The sequence below is a fragment of the Pelobates fuscus genome, chromosome 1 (assembly GCF_036172605.1).
Source record: "Pelobates fuscus isolate aPelFus1 chromosome 1, aPelFus1.pri, whole genome shotgun sequence".
Lineage (NCBI taxonomy): Eukaryota > Metazoa > Chordata > Amphibia > Anura > Pelobatidae > Pelobates > Pelobates fuscus.
Genome location: NC_086317.1, coordinates 236,828,401 through 236,851,240, shown reverse-complemented (window position 1 = coordinate 236,851,240; position 22,840 = coordinate 236,828,401). Strand labels below are relative to the sequence as shown.

General features: G+C 41.6%; 1 protein-coding gene across 2 annotated transcripts in view; it reads left to right on the top strand.

Moving 5' to 3' along the window:
- Positions 1–22,840, top strand: part of VMP1 (vacuole membrane protein 1) — a 204,593-nt gene that overhangs the window by 17,974 nt on the left and 163,779 nt on the right. For both annotated transcript variants that reach the window (XM_063455315.1, XM_063455305.1), the window contains exons 3-5: positions 10,262–10,397; positions 14,059–14,149; positions 15,273–15,383. In XM_063455315.1, coding sequence (XP_063311385.1) covers positions 10,262–10,397; positions 14,059–14,149; positions 15,273–15,383 — 338 coding nt within the window. The remainder of the gene's footprint in view (positions 1–10,261; positions 10,398–14,058; positions 14,150–15,272; positions 15,384–22,840) is intronic.

The following is a 22,840-nucleotide window of genomic DNA, read 5'->3' as shown; positions in this document are numbered from 1 at the left end:
TGAATATTACACTCACATTTCAAGGAGCCTGTATATAGAAAACACTGGCTCCGTATCAAGGCTTGTGTGCTGTTATGGTAGCACCACCCTCCTACTTCGGCTTGAAGAATTTCTCAGGAACACGAAAAAAAGGGAAGAAAGCAGACCAATGTGTAGACTTATGGTGATAAATGACACAGGTATGTGTTCAATAAATGGGGTGCTCACCTGCTCCTGAGCCTACGAATCCCGGCTCTAGGTGTGTAGGTTTTGTGCCAATTTGAATGGGGATGGCACTTCCCCTGTGAGGATTCCTTGGAGGCTCCAAAAAGGACTTGGATGAGGTTTTGAATGAAAATGGTGAATTTATTGGTTTAAAATAAACATAAAAACAAAGATGATAAAAGTCCTCAAATAAAAGTCCTTTAAAAATGGCCAATACGCGTTTCACTCTCAAATAGAGCTTCTTCAGTCAGCTGACTGAAGAAGCTCTATTTGAGAGTGAAACGCGTATTGGCCATTTTTAAAGGACTTTTATTTGAGGACTTTTATCATCTTTGTTTTTATGTTTATTTTAAACCAATAAATTCACCATTTTCATTCAAAACCTCATCCAAGTCCTTTTTGGAGCCTCCAAGGAATCCTCACAGGGGAAGTGCCATCCCCATTCAAATTGGCACAAAACCTACACACCTAGAGCCGGGATTCGTAGGCTCAGGACCAGGTGAGCACCCCATTTATTGAACACATACCTGTGTCATTTATCACCATAAGTCTACACATTGGTCTGCTTTCTTCCCTTTTTTTCGTGTTCCTGAGAAATTCTTCAAGCCGAAGTAGGAGGGTGTTGCTACCATAACAGCACACAAGCCTTGATACGGAGACAGTGTTTTCTATATACAGGCTCCTTGAAATGTGAGTGTAATATTCAGCACGATATCATTATAATCACTGTGAAGCCATTTTTCAGTACCATCTACACTATATTGTATTTTCTGTATTTTACTTTGACATGTACCCCATATTTTACCATTGAATGAGACTACGTTTTGGTAAGATTTATCTGTGTTTGAGCGCTCCACTTATAGGTGTAGGTCCTTGTCACTTACACCGCACCAATATCTACTAAATTTATTCAGTGGAATAGAGGATATTTCCACACCAGTGTATTGAGCTGCCTGTAAATCACTTTCTGACTTTTTTGAGCACTTTTGTTATACACACTCCTCTGTAAAAAGAGGCAACCTTTGATTGGTATTCACAAAAATTACTTTAGCCTAAAGGGACACTATAGTCACCAGAACAACTACAGTTTATTGTAGTTGTTCTGTTGAGTTTAGTCAGTCCCTGCAGGCTTTTTGCTGTAAACACTGTCTTTTGAGAGAAAAGGTATTGTTTACATTACTGCCTAGGGACCTCTCCAGTGGCCACTCCTCACAGGTACTGCCACCATATTAAGAAAAAAAAGAATTTACGGTAAGTAAAAATTTCTGTTTTCTTTTTCCTTTTGAATTTTTAGATCAGGTGTAGGCAGCACAACCCAAAAAGTGGTTGCCTTACCCATTCCGGAGCCCACCGATCCGGTGGAGGGTCAGACGCTGCACGTTTTGCGTGCGCCTTTATTTGTTTGAAGTCGCGCTGACGTCTTAACAGCATGACTCTATTTGCTGAACCTATCGGTTTGCACAAACAACGGCTCCTGAGTTCCGCGTTTGGCCAAACTCTGGTATTTAGGCGTTTAAAAGTGATTCTAACCAATAGTTTTGGTTCCCTGGCTATATAAGCCAGGGCTTTTCGGTAGCAAGTTGCCCTGTTGTGGTTCTTCATTACCCAAGAGTGTGCTTTATATTGTTTGGATTTACTGTTATTAACTTTGGCTTGTTTAATTGTCTCTCTGCTTTCTGTGTTCCTGACCTTGGCTTGTCTTTACGTTTATCTGTTCTCCCCTACGTTTGACCTTGGCTTTCTCTTTGACTACTCTTTACGTTAAATCTGTAATTTCTAAGGCCCGGTAATTCATTATTCCATTCCTTCAGCAGATTAGGGTCTGTGTGTGTTGGGTTCTTATATCTAGCCGTGACAGCCACAAACTTTCATTAAAGTTATGCCAATCGTCATTGCAAATTATGCCTTACAATAACATCTGCTGTACATTCCACTGCAAACGTTGTTTGATGTCTAATATGCAGGCAATTCACAAAAACCGGCATAAGTTTTCTATACTAAAAGCTTAAATTTTCTACATCAGGTTCTACTAATCTTATTGTGAAGCAACATAATGTTTCTTTTATTAAAAAACAAAAAAACCTGAGCATTAGCAGTTGGTCTGTTGTTTGGACCCAAAATACTAATTGCTTCTTATTGCATCATTTCCCAGTGTGTAGGAGAGAACAATGCACAATTCCATTATTGTGAATATAGCTTGCTTAAGAAATGTTCCTTTTCAAGATCTGTGTAATGTTTGCTCTTACATTACATAATGAGTCTCTTTTTTAATGATTCATATTAATCTTAAATGATACTCAGGAATTGGGGACAAGAAGGATTTCATTTTTTCCTATCTTGTTTTAACACAACCATTCCTTCTTCCCTGCTTTGCTGCATCATCTGTGACTAAATCATTTCCACTTCCAAGTGCATTCCCACATCCATTAGGCTCAATTAGTTCCTTGTCTGCATTGCTACACATAACGTTTCCTGCATTCACTTTGTTTTCACTAGGCTGCAGTTCGTACTGGACAATATAAAGCTATCATCTTGTCTTATATTCTTTTCGTCAGAGAAAGTATTAGGATACTCAATTTTTTTGATTTGGCTTTATTTATTAAAAATTGTTTTTGGCTTTTATTCAGAGCTTGTTTTTGATCAAATAGCTGCTAACCCTGAATTAACTCTTGCCCTAGCATAACACCTGTTTTTCCATGGTGGCCACCATGATGGCCCATCAAATGTTTAGATGTAACATTGCAAAGTATTTTTTTTGTGTGGTTGTAGGCTAGGTAAAGAGTAACTAGATGTGAAAACCACAGAGGGGAGGGGGGGAGGGAGGGTGGAGGGGAGAGGGGAGAACAATCAGACAATGTGAAAATCTTCTATTCAATCAGAAGAATACAATCAGGCTCTAGGAGATAATATACTGTATCTATATTTGGTAGTCTAGACTAAATGGCCCAATTTAATATATATATATATATATATATATATATATATATATATATATATATATATATATATATATATATATATTTTTTAAAGATTTGTCAATGTGCTAATTATTACACCTAGAGCAGCAGCAGTTCTAAACACAGTTCTCTTTAAGGCACACCCATGGTGAAGGATTTAGTGATTTCTTGTGGAGATACTTAAGCTTAAATTAATATTGTTTTTTATCGGGCCTCTCTGTGTTATATTATGAATTGTATTGGTCTTTTTGCCGGAGATGGCATTTTACCAACTCAAAATTACGAAAGGAGGAATTTTCTAAGCACGAAAAAAACTACCGTACTTTAGCTTAAAGGACCACTATAGGCACCCAGACCACTTCAGCTTAATGAAGTGGTCTGGGTGCCAGGTCCAGCTAGGTTTAACCCCCCCCCCCCTTTTTTTTGATAAACATAGCAGTTTCAGAGAAACTGCTATGTTTATAATAGGGTTAATCTAGCCTCTAGTGGCTGTCTCATTGACAGCTGCTAGAGGGCTTCTGCGCTTCTCACTGTGATTTTCACAGTGAGAAGACGCCAGCGTCCATAGGAAAGCATTGTGAATGCTTTCCTATGGACTGGCTGAATGCGCGCGGCTCTTGCCACGCATGCGCATTGAGCCTGTGACGGAAGAAGAGGGAGGAGAGGAGGAGGAGAGCTCCCTCTCCGGTGTTGGAGAAAGAGGTAAGTTTAACCTCTTCCTCCCCCCAGAGGCTGGCGGGAGGGGGTCCCTAATGGTCAAACTGGTCTTACAGCACAGTTTTATTGTCTCCTCTGTGAATTGATATGAATCACACACAGGAGGCTGCTGTAGGCTCCAGCAGACAATTATCAGAGCTCACCATGAGAACTTTAACCCCTTAAGGACCAAACTTCTGGAATAAAAGGGAATCATGACATGTCATGTGTCCTTAAGGGGTTAAAGGACCACTATAGTGCCAGGAAAGCAAACTGACTCTGTAGGGCCTTTAGGTCCCACTCCCGCCGGGAGGAAGGGCTTAAATGCTTACCTTTCTCCAGCGACGGGCTCCCTCGGCGCAGGAGACTCTCCTCCCTCTTCCGGCGTCATCCACCGAATGCGCGCACTTTCAATCAGTCCATAGGAAAGCATTTCTCAATGCTTTCCTATGGACGGCAGCGTCTTCCCACTGTGAAAATCACAGTGAGAAGCGCGGAAGCGAATAAGACAGCCACTAGAGGCTGGATTAACCCTATTGTAAACATAGCAGTTTCTCTGAATCTGCTATGTTTACAGCTGCAGGGTTAACCTTGGATGGTCTGGGTGCCTATAGTGGTCCTTTAAATAAAAAAGTTTGAGTGATACAATTTTTTACGTTAGTTTCAAAGTATGTTCTGGGGTGTAGACATTATCTAACTTAAATGTACTAATTTAATTAACCTTTCAACGAATAAAGACAGAGTTGTTCCTACTGAGAAACAAACTGTTGTTTTACCAGTAAGTAGAGATATTGCAGCTGGAGCACTAGCCAACAGATCAATCAATTTCACTTAAACTCCAAAAATTGATTCCTGATCAAGTATTTTGTTAAAATGCCATGTCGGTCTATCTAAAATACACGTGAGGGTTTTCAAACTAAGCATAAGATAAAGGTAAACAAACCTTGGCCCATATGGCATTTGGCCAAGGATTCTTACGGAGCTTAGTTCTGTAGTAGCCAAACAACTATTTTTAATCCTCAGGGATTGAGTTTCCTCAGGCTAAGCACCATGCTGTTGCTGGCATTAAACATGTTTTGAGAAATAGAGAGAAATTTGATCCATGCATTATATAAACCTTTAAATATTATATCAAGCTTGGCTAAGCTTCGGAAAATGTTACAAAGAGATATTATATAGCATAGTAAGATTTCATGATTATAAGAGGGAAATGATGGATCTTGTTGAAGTAAAATACATAGTTTTCATGAAAGTGAATTCAAGGTAAGGTATTGTTTCAAATTTTGTCAATCTATGTAAAATAGTGATCCAATTTTTTATAGTCCATAAACGTTCATTGAGTAAAGAAGAAAAAACATAAATACAAGCAAGTACAATAGAAGGATAAACCAACACATACATAAAGATAATACAATGTTCTAAACAATGCAGTGTCTTAGTCCCAATTGAAATCTTTTTGACCCCCACCCACCCACCTCTCAGTAGTATCTGTCAGAGATTTGGCATAACAAATAAGAGAATAAGAGTGAGTCAATAATTAGAAGATGGAAGAGTAAAGAGAGAGAAGGAGCGATAGAAAGGAATAAAACCTCTGGAACTCCATCCGCTCCTGTGGGTGTCTTCTACACGCACACTTCTCACGCAGTCTACATTCGCAGTAGTTGGTCAGAGTTCATTACCCATTAGTATTATGTTCGTAATTAGAGAAATCCGGAAAGGACAAAATCTCCAGACAAGTGAAGCACCCCCATATATAGGCCTTCTGTTCCTTGTGGTCGCCAACACACATGTTGTTTATTTGTATCGCCTCCTTTGCCCTAACAACCGCAGCAACAGCAGCTTTTGCCAAATTCTGCTTCGCTCAGGGCATGACAAATTTACCTGGAATCTATGGGCCAGCTAAAAAAGAGACAGTTTTTTTTTTTGTATTGATTTTTATTTATCTTTTATAAGTTTCTTTGGACCACTTATGGTATAGAAGAGCCTCTGATTGGAGAGAGGAGGGTCATCAGTCATGTGTTTCACTGTCTTCTATATTTTCCTTTAATAGCCCTGGATAACATGACAATGTCACCATATGTGAAGCAGATTGTGCCCTTCAGCCCCATAGTGCAAGCAATTTGCTGAGAGTGAGGGAAATTGTCTACACTAGGATTGTAGTACCAATGAGTAAGAAATTTGTAGGAGAGTTCCTTAGCATCCGGGAGCATATGTGGGCCAGTTATATTATAGCAGCCCATTTGTTTTCTGTCAACATCATTTCCAGAGCCTCCTACTTGATCCATTTTTATTTATTTTTTATTTATAAGTTAACTGTTTAATGTTTTAATTCAGAAATATTACAGTTAAAGGATTACTCCAACCCTTTTTATACATATTTTTTTATTTTTTTATTCCTTTATTTTTGTGTGCAAGGTACAAGCTGGCCGTGTTGCCACAATAGCAGTCACGAGCGTAATAACATCATACATGGTCAAACATGGCATATATAGGATCTGCACAATTTTATATTATTATAACGTTTAAGTATGTGGAGCTCCAATATTATTCGCCGAGTGTGTTGTCAGATCTAGCAATAGGAGCATGATATAACAAGCATAGTTTGGAGTTATAAGTAGCTTCACTGTAGTTTGTACAGCATAGTGTTAAGTGTTTACAAGCTATAATCGCGTGAATGTTTGGTCTCTATTGTGTCGTTTGGGCTGTACAGTTGTACTCTAGCTTGGTCTGCCACGGGTACCGACGTGTAGTGTGTAGAATTTCGTGTGTCTGGACTACCAATGCTCCCCTAGATGGGTCTGAGGTCTATGTCGTTGGTTGTGGGGGTTGTTGTCGGGGCCTGCGTATAGTAGGATTAACTGCGGTATTGTGTGTCCGTCAGATGCTCTGTCATGGTATGTGCGTTAGGTGTGCTCTGGATACTGGTGGTGCTGCATGGTTGTCAGGTAAGTCAAGGGGTATGTGGGGCTGCCGGTACAGTCTGTGGTTTCTGTGCTTGCAGGGATGGAACAGCTTTTCAAGTGCCAGGCACAGAGTCCAGAGTTACCCAATGCCTAGACTTGGTGGTGAGTGGAGGGGGCTGCAGGCGGTCTGATGGCATAGTTCTGGTAAGCCCTCCTCAGGGTCCTGGACTGTCCTGGGGTCCTGCATTTGTGGACCGCGAGTTTGGTTACTCCTGGAGAGGGCCGCGTTCTTCCCTGTGTAGGGGCTGTTGAAGGTCCTGGTGTGTAGTCTCCTTCTGTGGCGTTGGATCCTCCGCGCCTGTGGCTGATGTTCCGGGGGTAATCCCCTGGTTGTTTTCTGCCTGAGTGGGCTTATCTTGTAAGGTTTTGTGTTATGTGTGTTGGGAGTGGCCAGGGGGGACCCCCTCGTTTCCCGCACTTTGTCTCTCTGCTTGCGTTTTATTGCCGGAGCTTGTAGCCGCTTGTGGTGGGTAGCTGGCTTTTCCCTGGGGCATGCGGGGTTCGCAAGTCGGTTCTACCATTTGGGTGTGCTTGCGCTCTTTGGTGGTTCGCTCTCTGCCTGCCCATGTGGACGCGGGACATCCGCCATTTTGGAGTATGCCATCCGGCATACTTTTTTTTGTTTTTATTCTGCGGCTTAGTTTGTACTTGGGCCAGGCAGTTGTTGGTGTTGGTCGCCCGTGGGTACCGGGATAACCCCCGCCGGTCCAAAGGGGGGGGGAGGGGGGGACATCGGGATGCCGTTCGGAGAACAGGGTGAGCGGCCGTCTTTCGTTATCGGACAGTCTTGATTTCTCTCGATGTGTTAGGGTTCTCGCAGTCGTTGGGTTGCGGGCTTGGCTTGTGCCCGGTAGAAGAAGAATGCGGGAGAGCGTCCCAGTGGTTTTTGTCCCACTTCATGTTGCGGCAGCTGTGTGCGGTCCTGCGGGAGGGTGTCGCGGCACAAAGATCGGTGCGCTGACCGCGCTCTTCCCCAGGCTACTTGTGGATCCGTGGCGTCTATTGCCATCAGTGGTAGTCTCAAGTCCTCCAGTGTCTTTGTGGCTTCTTGTGTGTTCCGCACCACCAGCGGGCCGCTTGCGCCTTCTATATGTAGGGCACGACCTGGGCCCCAGCGGTATCTGATTTTTTTTCTGCAGCAGGAAGGACGTGAGCTGTTTGAGAGATCTTCTCCAGTTCAGCGTTCCACTTGAGAGATCTGCGTAAAATGATAGTCGTGCCCTCAAAAGTGTAGGCTGGTAGGCCCTTGGTGGCCTCTAGGACGGCCCTCTTGTCCCTCATGTTTTGAAATCGGAGGACAACGTCCCCTGTGGCAGCTGGTGGTGCCGTAGCTGGCCGTGGTATACGAAAGATGCTGTCCAGCATGACGGATTTGGCCACTTTCGGGGTTAGGAGTGCAGTGAGTAACCGCCTGGTATAGTGCGGAAGCTCGGCTTCTGGTATAGAGTCCGAGACCCCCCTTAGCTTTATGTTGTTTTGCCGTCGCTTGTCTTCTTGTGTGGCCAATTGTTGTTCATGAAGGGATGCTAGTTGCTGCAGGTCATGGACTGCCGCTTGTAGCTCTCCTATCTGGCGTGTATGGCCGCTTGCGGTGCTTTCCACAGTCTCAAGTCGTGTTGAGAGGCCTTTCAGATCTTCTCTTATCGTGGCCACTTCTGCAGATATTTTACCGTGATGTGCAGCCATAAGCTCTGTAATAGCCTCCATAGTCACCGGTGTGGGAGCTGGTGCGAGCACACGTGGCCTGGCTGGCGGCGGTGGGGCTCTGGTCGGCATGAAGCTCCCTTCTCCGTCATCTGACGTGCCATCCGAAAAATCGGAGCATCCACCGTGCAAGGACGCCATTGTTGCTCCGGCAGTCTCGTGGGCCTGTTTCCACATATCCCCAATGTTCATGCCCAGACGGGGTTTGTCCGGCTTTTGCTTTTTTGTTTTTCTGCCCATGATGGTCGGGTAAGTCGTGGGGTACTCTGGAGGGTGTTTGGGTTGTGATCGGGTGTCGTTTGCCGCGATTAATCAAGTTTGGAGTCGGGAGCTCTGCGGCCATGCGACTGTCTTCGTCCGTTGCTAGACCGGAAGCCACTCCAACCCTTTTTAATGAACAATTGCTTGAACTATTCTTACTAGGTCATAGGACTGAGTGGATATGGGGAGTGTACAAGGGAGGAAAATGGTGTAAATAAAATTTCAAAAAGTACTACAGTGCATGTTTCATGTACCTGAACTGGAAGTGGTCATGGTGGTTGGAGTAGCACTTTAATTCCAAAATATTAAAATATTTGGTAATATTTTTTTGCAATAATGTTTGTTGTCCATAGGGTATAGATTAAAGGAGCACTTTGACATTAGTAATACAAACATGTATTCCTCATGCTATAGTGTCCAGAGACCTATCTAGGTGTGTGTCATGTGAGTGTTTGAAAGGTGTGTGTGTTACCTTTCAGTCCTCGCTGCTCTGCTTTTTACACTACCATACTGCCATTTTCACTCCGATTATCGATGTTGATGATCTCAGCCAATCCATAGGACACGGCTCTAGGAGCAGCATTTGATCTATAACAGAGTTTTAGTCACTAGTGGCTGTCTTCCTTAAAGTTATTAGAGGCATGTAAACTCTGCAATGTAAACTTTGCAGTAGTCCTTTTAAGTTTGTTTTCTTTTTCTTTTTGTATAAATATTGCTAACTACTTGGAACTGGTTACAGTGTCACCACATTCTTAGAAAACCGATATGCTAATTATCCTAATAGCTGTGTACACTAGAGGAGGGTAAATGAGTTGGTTGCGTTTAATAGAAATGCACAGAGCTCATACTTAAAGGGACGCTTTCCACTTCATCTCAATGTGTCTGGGTACACTGTCCTCCCCTGTTTCGGCTATGTTTTCATTGCAGGGTTTAAATGCCCGTAGAGGCGCTTCCGACGAACTAGCAGAGTAAAACTCTATTTTAATCAGATGGTCTCATACACACTGCATTTTGGCACGCATGCACACCAGCCTCCAAATGTTTCATACCCAGCTTTCGGTCATTTCCTTTAGGAGGATTCAGTAACCTCTACTGAGCTAAAAAGGGCCCTGCAGGACCCTGTTTGTTGAGAACTCTCTATGTCTAGGACTGTGGTTCTGTATCAGCATTGCTTAGCTCCATAGAGCAGCTTACTTCTCCTGCAGGAGAAGATTTGGTGTGGCACGGGGACCAGGTGACTCTGGTAAGTTGTCAAACAGTTCTAAAACACCTTTATGAATTACAGTGGGATGGTGCCAGGGTAGTACTTTTATCCTTTGTATACATGATCGGTCAGACTGTTTTATGTCATATATTATAGAGCTCTTTTGCTAAATATTTACCACTTATTTATTTATACAAATATAGCATTTTTGTTTAAATGTACTAAGTTGATTTTAATTTAAAATGCTTTTTTCTTTATGTATTTCTCCCCAGATCCCTCTTTCCTGAGTGAAAAGAAAAGACGGGATCGTGAAGAAAGGCAGAGTATTGTTCTCTGGAGAAAGCCACTAATTACCTTGCAGTATTTTTTCCTGGAAACACTTATAAATTTGAAGGAATGGAGCTTAAAGTAAATATTCTTTAATTTTCTTAGACTGTTTTGCAGATTTATATACCTTAAAATAAAGTGAAAAGGGAACTGAAATGTGATATGTAACCATGAACTATAAAATAAAAAAACTTACAAAGTTCTAATTAAACCATCAAACGGAATTAATGGGAATGAAATCTGTGAACAAAAACATGTTTTATGTCCAGAATGGGTATTAGAACTTGCAGTTTAGTAAATAAAATGGGCATATCACTACTCCAAGGGGCTAGTAGTCTGGACTCCCACCAGAATGAACAAAAAACAAACATACATAAACAAATAAAATAAATCATTATAAGGGAGGCTTCAAAGTCCCAATGCATTTTCTCTAAACAATAGACTTCTTTGGAGGTGTGCTGATTGAGCAGTGTGTGTGTGTGTGTGCGTGTATGTATATATATATATATATATATATATATATATATATATATATATATATATATATATGTATGTATATATATATATATATATATATATATATAATTTTATTTTTTTTAAAGCAAAGTAATAGTCTTTAATCTATCAAAGGTTTACAAGTTTCCAACCTTTGATGGATTAAAGACTATTACTTTGCTTTAAAAAGACCGAAGAGTGCATCTTTTTTCTACATAATTACTTATCAGCGTGCGATTGCACCAGGGCATTTCTATTATTTATCATATCAGCAAGGTTGAGTGCCATTACTAGTGTGTGTATATATATATATATATAACTTGGGCGGGTCCACCTTTTGTTGTTCGGTATTTTCCCGTTAAATGTATAATATGTAACAGTTTATCGAGAAGTGTTCCAGCTTGGAACGCAAATCTGACACTTCGGACTTTCCGACACCTCACAAATGTGAATATAGTTTACTACGTATAGATTAGCAAATATAGTAGAAATCCTGCAAAGTTAAAATTCTCCTTTAGCACTACTGAATTAAAATAAAACAGCAAATTTTTATACAGGTGTTTTTGTTTCTCCCAAACAATTAAATAAAAGCAAAAAAAACCCGAGAGAGGTAATACAGAGGGCAACCACAACGATTACATAAACCGTGTAGATGGCTCAGTTAATTAATACAATGAATGTGGAACATCTTCAGACCTCAGTCACATGTTCGATTACGTACAGACTCCACTCAGCCTTTTATTTTTCCACGTTGCTTTTTGTTGGATAATATTTGTTTAGCAGCTGCCTGTTTGATCAAGCCTGAGAGTAAGTCCTAATTGCTCTGTCTCCTCTCGGAAGAAAGCACTATGTAAGTAGTTTGGTATTGTGGCATGCTTTATTTACCAGCTGGTTTACATCTGAAACTTGTTCATGCGATTTAGCATGATAATTTTACTGAAAGTGAACATATACTCCCATCATGTCTTAATCAAGTTTGCAAAACATTACAAATTGATTTATATTTCCTTATGATCCAGTTGTTTATTTAAAGTGTACCTGCAATGTAAAAATCAACTAACCTTCAATTGCCCCGTATATATATATATATATATATGTATTGGATACGTCATATATCGCAAGGAAACATGTATTTAATGTAAAATATTGAGATATACTCACTTTATCTGAGTCCCAGTACCACCAGCTTTAGAGTTGTGTGAGTTTTACTCTTTGTGTAACACCCACCTCCAGTCTATGCTCCATTCCTCAGGTCTTCTGTGATTTGCTTCTCTTGGAGATACTTTTCTAAAAAAGGCAAGGTGAAGGTGATAGGCTGGAGTTGTTGCAAGCATGCTGGCATCTGAATGGAGTGACGTTTCTCACTTTGTTCCTCCCTAGCAAGCGCTAGCACTGTTGGATATGGATTTCCATATCAACAACTGCGCATGTACTTTGGTTGCAATGCTTAAGAGAGCAGAAGGACTGCCTCTGAGATGTAGTTTTTGCTCTCCATTGTCACTCAAATCATCAGCGTACAGTATTTGCCATAGATTTGAGTGAGAAGCAGGAGAAATGCCTATCTTTAAATGGTTTTCTCTCAATCTATACATTTGCTAGCAAATCTGTTGGCATAACGTATAATTAAAATGTCATGCTCTTTTACAAGAGCTTGAGTAGTTTAAGAGGTAACGGGTATCCATGCAAATTGTTAATCCGTGAAAGATTTCTTGTGTGCAGATTTTGACTAGTTCTAAATATGGGCATGCATTGCAGTGTTGCTATGTCTTGAACAGGTGAGGGCAATCTTCGGCTCTGCAGTTGTTGTGGACTTCGTCTTTCTGATGCTTTGCCAGCATTATGGCCGAAAAAAGCATTAGGGGAAATATAGTCCACAAAAGCTAGAGTGCCAAAGGTTGCTTAGCCTTGATAAAGAATGTTACATTAGATCTCACAATTAAATATATGTTGACAATTAAATATATGTTGTGTATAGATTGATATGTGTACTATACATATTGATACCTTTACCTCCCCCAAAATAGGGTGATATAAAATATGTACTTTTTATTTTCTGCTTTAGAATTCTATATTTCTACAGTGTGCAAACATCTACTTAGAACATTTGCTAATTTCTTCCAAATAAACCCAGTAATAACTGAAGTCCAATCACTGACCCAACTTACTACTCCATTTATCACCTACTAATTACTTTACTCCTCTCTGTGTCCAAGTCTCCAGTGTTTCCTGGAGCAAACTCCCTTATCACATACAGTTGGTTATTATATATTGTGTTTTAACAATTTCATGAAAACTCACATTTTCATTGGGGTTGGGGCAGAGCTAGAAAGCAGTAGGGAGGACACATTAGGTTATTGTTCTGTATTCCTCACACTATAGTGTATGTCTATTCTTTACTTTAAAAAAAAAAAAAAATATATATATATATATATTGTCAGCGTATTTCTGACTTCTTTCATTACTCCAACCTCTAGCCCCACCTGCTTGTACTTGTAGTGTAATTTTCATCTTGGTCTTTACCTTTCATTTCCCCATATTCAAATGTTTTGATATGCTTATTTATGACTATTTAAACTAGCACCTGGTAAGTTTAGTTCCTTGAATGACAATGCCGTTGTTTTGTTATCTGGAGAATAGAAACCGAATGCATAAGATTTCTGCACAATCCTGAGTTCTACCCAGCAGTTTATTATCTGGCAAACCTGATTACATGAAGAGGAAAAGTCCTGTGTCTGAGGACTTTGCGTTCTGAACTTGTTCAAGCTATTTGTAGAACAGTTGATGGGAGTATGTTCCTAGAAACCGGTGATTAATGTGCCATAAATTACGAGGCGATAATTGATTTTATTATTCTTTCTCACTGAATGTTATCAGCCTGATGTAATAGTGCACGAAGATTGGGGAGACAAAAAAACAACAAAACTTGGTCTCATGGCAATATTAATGCTAATTGGCCCAACTTATTGTCCGCAAGCCAACCAATCTGGGTGCAGATATGTCAGAAACATATATATGAAGCATCTGCCTCTTCTATTTTGCTTAATGTGATGCACTCCAGAGACAAATACACATCAATCCTTTAAAGAAAAAAGTATTTAAAAGCATTTTAGCTGCATATTTTAAATCGTAGTGCAGTGTCAAACCGGTTTAAAACAGTTTTATATCAAACTTCTGACTCTGACTTTTTTTTATTTTATTTTGTGTTTTAAGATATTAACTATGGTTGTATTTAATTTCTCCCTCCTAGACTATGGCACCGTCGTGGGATGGTGACGTCCTTATTGCTCATGCTTGGAGTTCTTACAGTAGCGTATTATATTGAAGGAGCACATCAACAGGTGAGTCTTGTGTATTCCGTCTCTTCTACTTTCTGTAACGTACATTTCTGCTCATGGTAGACAACCTTCTGATTTTCCTATCTGCTCACATTCACACATCTTCTCCCATTCTCATCAGTTTTACCCCTTTCACCTTACTCCCTGTATATCCTCATATTTACTACTCTTTCAACCTAACCATTTGTCCTCATACAATTTTCTAATTCTCCTCCTACATCAATGAATTTGTTTTAATCTGCTTTCTCAATTATGCCTTTTGTTATATTTTACTTGTTTGTTTTTTTCATTTCCTTACATAGTTTCTCCTTCTGTTCTCTTTATATATTCAGTTTCCTATTTGGTGGTTTTACATTTATTTAAACAGAATTCTGGCTGGATTGCTGCACAGCGACAGTATGCATTTATTATAGATTAAAATATAATTTTGCACCCTTTTGTCCATAAATGATGGGACCAGAAGAATGGGTTTACAAATCCTACCCTTTAAATGTACGCTACAACGAATGCTATTATGTACTGCAGCTAATTGGGTGCTCTGGGCCCCTTAAGCACTTTAGCTTGCTGAAAAGCTTTGTGTGAACAGTGTTTTCATTTATTTATTTCATTTTGCAAAAAGTGTAGATTTCAGTAGAAATTTACACTTTTCCAAATTATACTGGTCACACATCAGGCTTTTCAAGCAGACAGCAGGTCCTGTTACTTCCTGGTTTGGTTAACTTAGTTGTACTGAATTCAAGATGCAGCATTTGTCCAGAGCACCTGCCTTGCAAAGACTTCTAATTGAGCTGCATTGAGATAAGAAATTCTAAATTAAACAGAATTTGCAATAAATTAAGTATAAACCTTTGACTCTTAAAAGGAAGTGTTTATGAAGGCTGTGTAAGTCACATGCAGAGAGGTGTGACTAGATCTGCATAACCACAGTGATTTAACTCCTAAATGGCAGAGAATTAAGCTGGAGCATGATCAATACACCAAAACTGCTTTAATTTCTTAATTTTAAATTTTGTAAAACCACTCATCTGTCAATGGTTCCTACTCGTTCATTATATTCTAGTAACATGTGGTCTATTCTGATTTATGACTTTTTCAACTAATTGTGATTTACTTTACTCCTTTTCAGTATGTGCAGCATGTCGAGAAGAAATTTTTATGGTGTGCCTACTGGGTAGGCTTAGGAATACTTTCCTCAGTTGGACTTGGAACAGGTCTTCATACCTTTCTACTATATTTGGTAAGCTTGTTATATGTATATATATATATTTTTTTTTTTTTTTTTGAGGGGGGTGCCTTGACTAGGAATTTGTTATATCTTTCACAGTACTATTGTTATGGTACTTTTTAGCAGTAAACCAAAATGTTTAAATGTCTATCTGTTCCTGTCCAAATTAATAAAATTGAATTGCGTATATACGCTGAAGTAATTAAGTCTGACACACAAGGTTCAGGTTAAAATAACTTCGAGAATTTATTGGCAAGTCCTTGAAAAGCGGGCGCGCAGGCCCTTTTAAGAGGCATTTTGCGTCATCATTGATTATTAGAATATCAGCAAATAAACATCATTAATTGGATTAATTGTTAAGTGTCGGGATTAGTGTCCTCCTATCAATATTACTAATTGGCTCAAAAATTAAGTGGTTAGTCCCGTGCCCACCCACCAAGAGGTGGGATTGTTCTGGACACGGGTGGGGACAAGGGGGTCTTGAACGTCATTTTACACGGTCAGTGATCTCAGGCCTCGTGGCCAGGTGCAAGGTCTCTAATGAATAGAACATTTCATTACTACTGTGTTCTCATGGCCTTCAAATTATACTATGTTGCAAGTTAAGGAAAAGTCAGCAATTCCTGTGTTAATCATGTCTTTATAGAAAATACAGTCTTTGTCTATTGTATTAGATGTGCTGGGAAATTCTGTCATGTAAGGTAGTTTTAAAATGAACAAGTTAGGTTATGAGGACAAAATGGAGGATTGAAGAAGTCAGATTAGGAGGACAAAATGGAGGATTGTCACAGTATGAAGTTAAAATGGAGTTAGTGCAATAATTCAATGCAAGTACAATAAAGATTTTTAATAATCCCACATCAGTCCCCCCTATGAAATGTTAGATTCTAAGAGATAAAAACTTTATTAAGTTAGTACCAGGAAGACGTGTTAGCCCAAAGGCACAGAAACCCCGTGGCCGCTAGCTAGGTGTTAATGCAAAGTGCAAGACTGTCCCTAGATCTGACCCTGATAGGCTAACTCATCCGTCAGTATGGCTCTCGAACACTTCACACCCATGGGTGTCCCATGGCAGCTAACCCACCACTTCTCCACACGGGGCCTTTACCATTCACACAGATGCTGTCCCTAAGCTAGTCCCTTCCTAGAATTCCTGCACTTTATCAACAAAAGGGATTGTTTGCAGCGGCAGACAGGGTGAGTTGATGTCTTGGAAATCTTGGTCATCAACTTCGAGATGGGTGAAAGTGGGTGCCGCTTGGTCAACAGTCTTCATGAGGGATTTTCTCAGACATGGGAGGATACAACAAAAGAGAAGAGCAAAGATAAAAAGAAAAATTAGTATAGCCATACCAATATGCATTAAAGCCTTTTGCCATCCTGTCATCCAACCAAACCATCTTTCCCAGGGATCTTTTATCCCAGAATTCCTTTTTAACTCTTCAGACAGGTCATTTAATTTCTCTATGGCTAATGTAACTTTACCATTAGGGCCTGTGTTTTCTGGGATATAGGTACAACATGTCATGGTGTCGGGCAAAATTTTACAAACCCCTCCTTTTTCGGCTAAGATCATATCTAGGGCCATTCTATTCTGGAAAGCCATTTGGGATGTGGCCTGCAACTGTTCGGCCAACCCCTGGAGGGCGTCTCTGGTATAATTAACAAAACGCTGCTGATTATAATAAATGTAATTTATCCAATTTAAATTCTTGTTTGTGGTAACTATGGCAAAAAGGGATTCAAATCCTGCAGCAACTTCATCTCTTGCTTTAAACTCATTGGGCACCCCCCTAGGCACTCCAATGGCATCAATATACACATGAGGATCAAAACTTCCTTTCACTGGGGCGTCACGCTTAACCTTAGTGTGTCTGGACTCATGGGTGACGAGGTGTGTGTCAGAGATGATATGTATAGGCATAATGTCTTTAGCCAGAGTACACTCCCCCCACCACTCTTTGTCCATTCTGGATCTTAGCTGTAAATCCCCACACAACCAGTAAATATCCCCTAATGACCTGGTGTGAAACTGCAACAAGTTCATAGAGACATTTCTGTAGGTAGCACAATACCCCTTAGAGAAGTTACCCAAGAATTTACCAATTCCATCATAATTAGCATAACAAGTGTAATTACCTTTATACACGGTAATACCATCTGGGGGTTTGACATCCTTGGTTAGGAGAGGATACTCCTTTGTCCATGCAATACATATGGACCTGTTAAAATTATAGTGATAGGCAAAAAGGCTTAAAACACATTCTTCTATATCTACTGGCAGGATTAAAGGCACAGTACCCATGTGAGGCCGGGCACCGCCACATACATAGCATGCGGTCTTATTATGCTTATTAGCATTATATTTCATCCATTCTAACCATAAATTTACATCATTAAAACCTGTTTCAGCGGCCATGGTATCTTCAAAGGTGGGGTTAGCAATGGCCATCATGTCTTGAAAGGTCTGGATATGAGGTTTTAATGGGTTAGGGACCATATGGGTGGCCCCTTGCCACTCAGAGGAGTTACACATATCTTTGAGGTAGAAATGCCCTAATTTACGGTAGGAACCCTTTTTCCAATACATTCCCATCACATACTGGTCTGCATCTGTTGGGCTTGGATGCTCAATGTTAAGGATTAATTTCATTGGTGTACCCCCCCCAGGCTTTCTCAAAGTCATTCTCTGGAGAAGGGATCTACCATGATCATCTACTTTAGATAAGGCACTTTTTGGTTTGTAACCCCAGGCGGGCCCGGCATTCCATCCCGCCGCCCCCCAATGGTTACAATTGTGCCCCCATTTCTTGTCAACTACACAAACATATGGGTCTTTTGAATGAGGGATATCTCTATAGATACTCTGGATTTGTGATGTGGGAAATGGGCATTCTACAATATCACAGTAATCAAAGGTATAAGTAGCCACATGGGTGCACGATGAATTATACCAGAAGGTGTACCCACTAACATCTTTGGTAATGGCTACTTGCTGGGCCTTTATGAGGCTAATTAAGGAGAAGGTGTACCAGAGGTACATGCTTGTGCGGTATCCGCTTCCTCTGGGGCAGGAGATTTCTTGCAGTGGGAAGCGTGGATCCAATTTGGCCTACCGGCCAGTTTGACGGAGGTTGCGGTAATCAGGAGAACTTGGAATGGACCGTCAAATCTTGGTTCCAGGGTATTTTTCCGCACAAACTTCTTGACCAGAACCCAATCTCCGGGAAGCATTTTATGGGTACCTGTATCCAAATCGGGATCTGGAATTGAAGAGAAAACTTGGGCATGTATTTTGTTTAAGGCACTTGCAAGTTCAGTTACATAGTCTACTAAAACATCTGATTGGAGCTGTAACTGCTGCGGATAATAACAACCTAGTCTGGGTGCTGTCCCAAATAGAATCTCATATGGGGACAGTGAATGCTTCCCTCTAGGTGTGTGCCTAACACTAAATAAAGCTATTGACAGGCTTTCTGGCCAGGGCATCTTTGTTTCTTGTGACATTTTTAACATTCTGGCTTTTAGAGTGCCATTCATGCGCTCTACTTTACCACTACTTTGTGGGTGGTAAGGGGTGTGGAAGGCTAGAGTCACTCCTAGAGCAGTCCAAATTTCTTTAGTCACTGTTGCTGTGAAAGCTGGGCCTTGATCACTTTCAATGACTTCTGGGAGTCTGAACCTACATACTATCTCTGTAAGTAGGCGTCTTGCAGTTGTTTTTGCAGTGATATTGGCCACTGGGTAGGCCTCTGGCCATCCTGAGAACATGTCCACTATGACTAGTGCATATTCATGGGGCCCACTCTTGGGCATTTGGATGTGGTCAATTTGAATTCGCTGGAAGGGGTACATGGGCTTTGCCAGGTGTTTTGCAGGCACCTTGATTGGTTTTCCTGGATTGCATTTTGCACAAATGACACAGGCCTTGCAGAAGCTATTGATCAATGTTGTAATTCCAGGTGCTTCATAATACTTCTGTATGAGGGCGGCCATCAATTCTTTTGACAGGTGTGCAGGCCCATGTGCCCATTGGACAACTGCTGGATATAAATTTCTGGGAAGACAAAATTTGAAGTTGTTGTAATATATTCCGTCCTTTTGGACAGCTCCTTTCTTTTTCCATTTCTGGATTTCTTCAGGAGTGACTGCAGCTTGCTGTTCTCGCAAAATTCGCAAATCAGTAGGAAGAGTTTGCAGAGCAAAAATAGGGACTTCTTCTTCTTCTTGTCCGGACACTTCTTCATCCACTTCCTGCAGATCCCTGGCTGCTAGCTTAGCAGCCTGATCAGCCAAATGGTTGCCCTTTGCTTCATCTGTATCCAATTTCCCATGGGCCTTTACCTTCAAAACGGCCACTTCTTTAGGGAGTAGGAGGGCATCCATTAGCTCCTTGATTGCAGTACTATGCTTGACTGGTGTACCGGCGGTGGTAAGAAATCCTCTTGTCTTCCAGATTAGGCCGAAGTCATGTGCCACGCCCAGAGCATATCTTGAATCTGTATAGATGTTGGCACGTTTTCCTTCGGAAATTTTGCATGCTGAAGTCAGAGCCTGTAATTCAGCTTCTTGCGCAGACATTGCTGGCGGTAAGGATGATGATTTGATAACTTCATCTGTTGTGGTTACGGCATATCCTGTATGATATCTTCCTTCTTCATCAGCATATCTTGAACCGTCCACAAACAGGGTGAAATCTGGATCTGGTAATGGATTCTCATGTACAGTTGGTAGGTGCACTGTCTCCATTTTCATCTGTTCAAAACAGTCATGAGGTGTTTCAGGGTCATAATCATTCACTATGACCAGATCTTGAAATTCTTTTTCTAGGAAGTGGCGTGGCCATGCTTCCAGAAGGTCAGTTGTTGGGTATTTGACAATACCATTTTCCTGTAGCTGTTCTTCATCCATGGTGGCCCATAGCTTTGCCATGGGCCCAAGATCATTCCATGACCTTGTCTTCAACTTGGTAACAGGAATATGTGGGATAGCAGTATCCCAATGGCGGTAGAGGTAGTTGAGTTGTTGAGGTAGTTGGACCAAGACCATGCTATTGCCTTCAGAGTCACAATAGAAATCTTGAGCAGTGAGCTTTACATCAGTCCAGTGGTAAAGCTCATCTTCATAGCAAGGTTCAGGAGTAATGTTCGGCTTGTACCACATGGTACAGAAGGCGTAATCCGGGCCTTCACAAAGAGGTGTCTCATCTTCATAAAATGTCAAATGTGGATGCATGACTTTCTTGATACATCCACAGAGCAGGTAAATGTAGGTTTCATCCGTGATAAATCCATAATAGATACCCCCCTCAGGGAGTGGAAGAAGAGTGGACGGGTTAAGAACTTGACATCTTTGGATGGAAATGTTGTCAGGCAGAAGAAGATGGCACTGTAGGCGTAGGTGTCTGGCTGGAGACACGTGCTTGAGCTGGACTTGGTTGATGATGGCAGAAATGTCATGAGGGGCCAAAACAACCAGAGGGTGGCCAAGGACCAGGTCTGAGGTTCTTTCTATGAGCTCTCTTGCAGCAAAAACAGCCCTGAGACAGGAAGGAGTCCCTCTGGCCACAATGTCCAGTTGACATGAGAAATATCCAATAGGCCTCTGGCGGCCTCTTAAGTCATTAGTTTGGGTGAGAACTCCTGTTGCATGGCCTTGTCTTTCGGAGACAAATAATTTGAAAGGTTTGGTGTAATCAGGTAGGCCCAGGGCAGGAGCAGAAGCAATGGCACGTTTGAGAGCATTGAAATTGTCCAGAGCTTCATTGGTCAAACAGAATGGGTCAGACTTAAGAGCATCATAGAGAGGTTGCATAAGCAGAGAGGCTTCTGGGATCCATGCTCTGCAATAGGAAATGAGGCCTAGGAAGGCATGAAGAGACTTTGAAGTCCTTGGGGGTGGAATGTCCAGTACGGCTCTTACCCGGTCCCGAGTAAGATGTCTGGTGCCTTGAGATAGACAATGTCCAAGGAAAATCACTGAGGGTTGGCAGAATTGCAGCTTGATGAGTGAAGCTTTGCATCCTTGTTCTGCCAAATAGGAAAGAAGGCTAATTGAACACTTTTCAGTAGTGGGTATATCATCTCCACAGAGCAGTAAATCATCCACATACTGGAGCAAAACAACTTCTGGGTGCTCAGCTTGCCATGGGTCAAGGATGGTACCCATGGCCTTTGCAAATTGACTTGGAGAATTTTGTGCCCCTTGGGGCATGACAGTCCAGGTATACTGTTGCATCTCATGAGTGAAAGCAAACAGGTATTGACAGGAAGGGTCCAGTGGGACACTGAAAAAGGCATTGGCCAGGTCAATGACTGTGAAAAATTTTGCAGATGGTGGGACTCCAGAGAGCAGAGTATGGGGATTTGGTACAAGAGGGGTGTCCAGGACGGTAGCTTCATTGACAGCACGGAGATCCTGAACCATCCTGTACTTCTCAGGCTCACCTTTTGGAGTTTTCTTTTTCACAGGAAATAATGGGGTGTTGCATTCAGATTTACATTTTACCAGGGCACCCTTCTCCAGGAGTGCCTTGATGTGGATAGAAATGGCAGCAGCCTGTGCTGGTTTTAATGGATATTGTGGCTTTCTTGGTAACTTAGCTCCTGGAATAAGCTTTACCACCACAGGGGGAACATTTAGGTGACCTATGTCCTCTGGGCCTGAGGACCATAACTTGGCGGGCACCTGTGTTTTTAATACCTCTGGGAAATTGGACCTTAATTCTGCTGCTTCCTCACGGGGCTTTTCCAAATGCAGCATCAGAGGCAAGGAGCACAAGGCTGAGGTGTCTGATTCAGATAGAGGTGTAGACATTTCTACCTGCCCATCTGGGGTGAAGGTGATGGATGCTTGCAGGCGTGAGAGAACATCAGCACCTAACAGGTTAATTGGGCAAGTGGAGGATACCACAAAGCGAGCAAGCAGGCTAGAGCCAACTCGTAGTGGAGTTGTTAAAGGGCTGTGTCTTGGCTGGCCATCCACTCCAACACAAGAGACATCAATATTGGACAGGAAAGATGGGTCTGGCAGGTCTTGTTCTCTCAGAACACTACGGGCTGCACCTGTGTCAACAAGAAATGTGGTTGGCTGGCCCTCAATGGGTAAAGTCACTGTAGCAAGTGGCCCCCCCTTATCCCCTGTAGACACTGCCATAACAGGGGTTAATGACACAGGCTTGCCAATTTCCTAATCATCTGGTTCCTCAATTATCGGAACCTCCTTCTCGGCCTTGGGGGCCGGGGCAGGCCTGGATGGCTTTCTTGGCTCTCTCTTGGGTTCCGGGCAATCACTTTTAAAATGCCCTTTGGCCTTGCAATTAAAACAAACACCATCCTCTGGTCTGGTACCCTTGGGAATAGGGGTAGTGCGTGCCACCATAAGAGGAGCAGAGCTTGGCCTTCTGGGGGTCTGGGCAAACTCTAGGCCCCTAGCAACTAGGAGTAAAGTATCCAGGGGAACAACCTTAT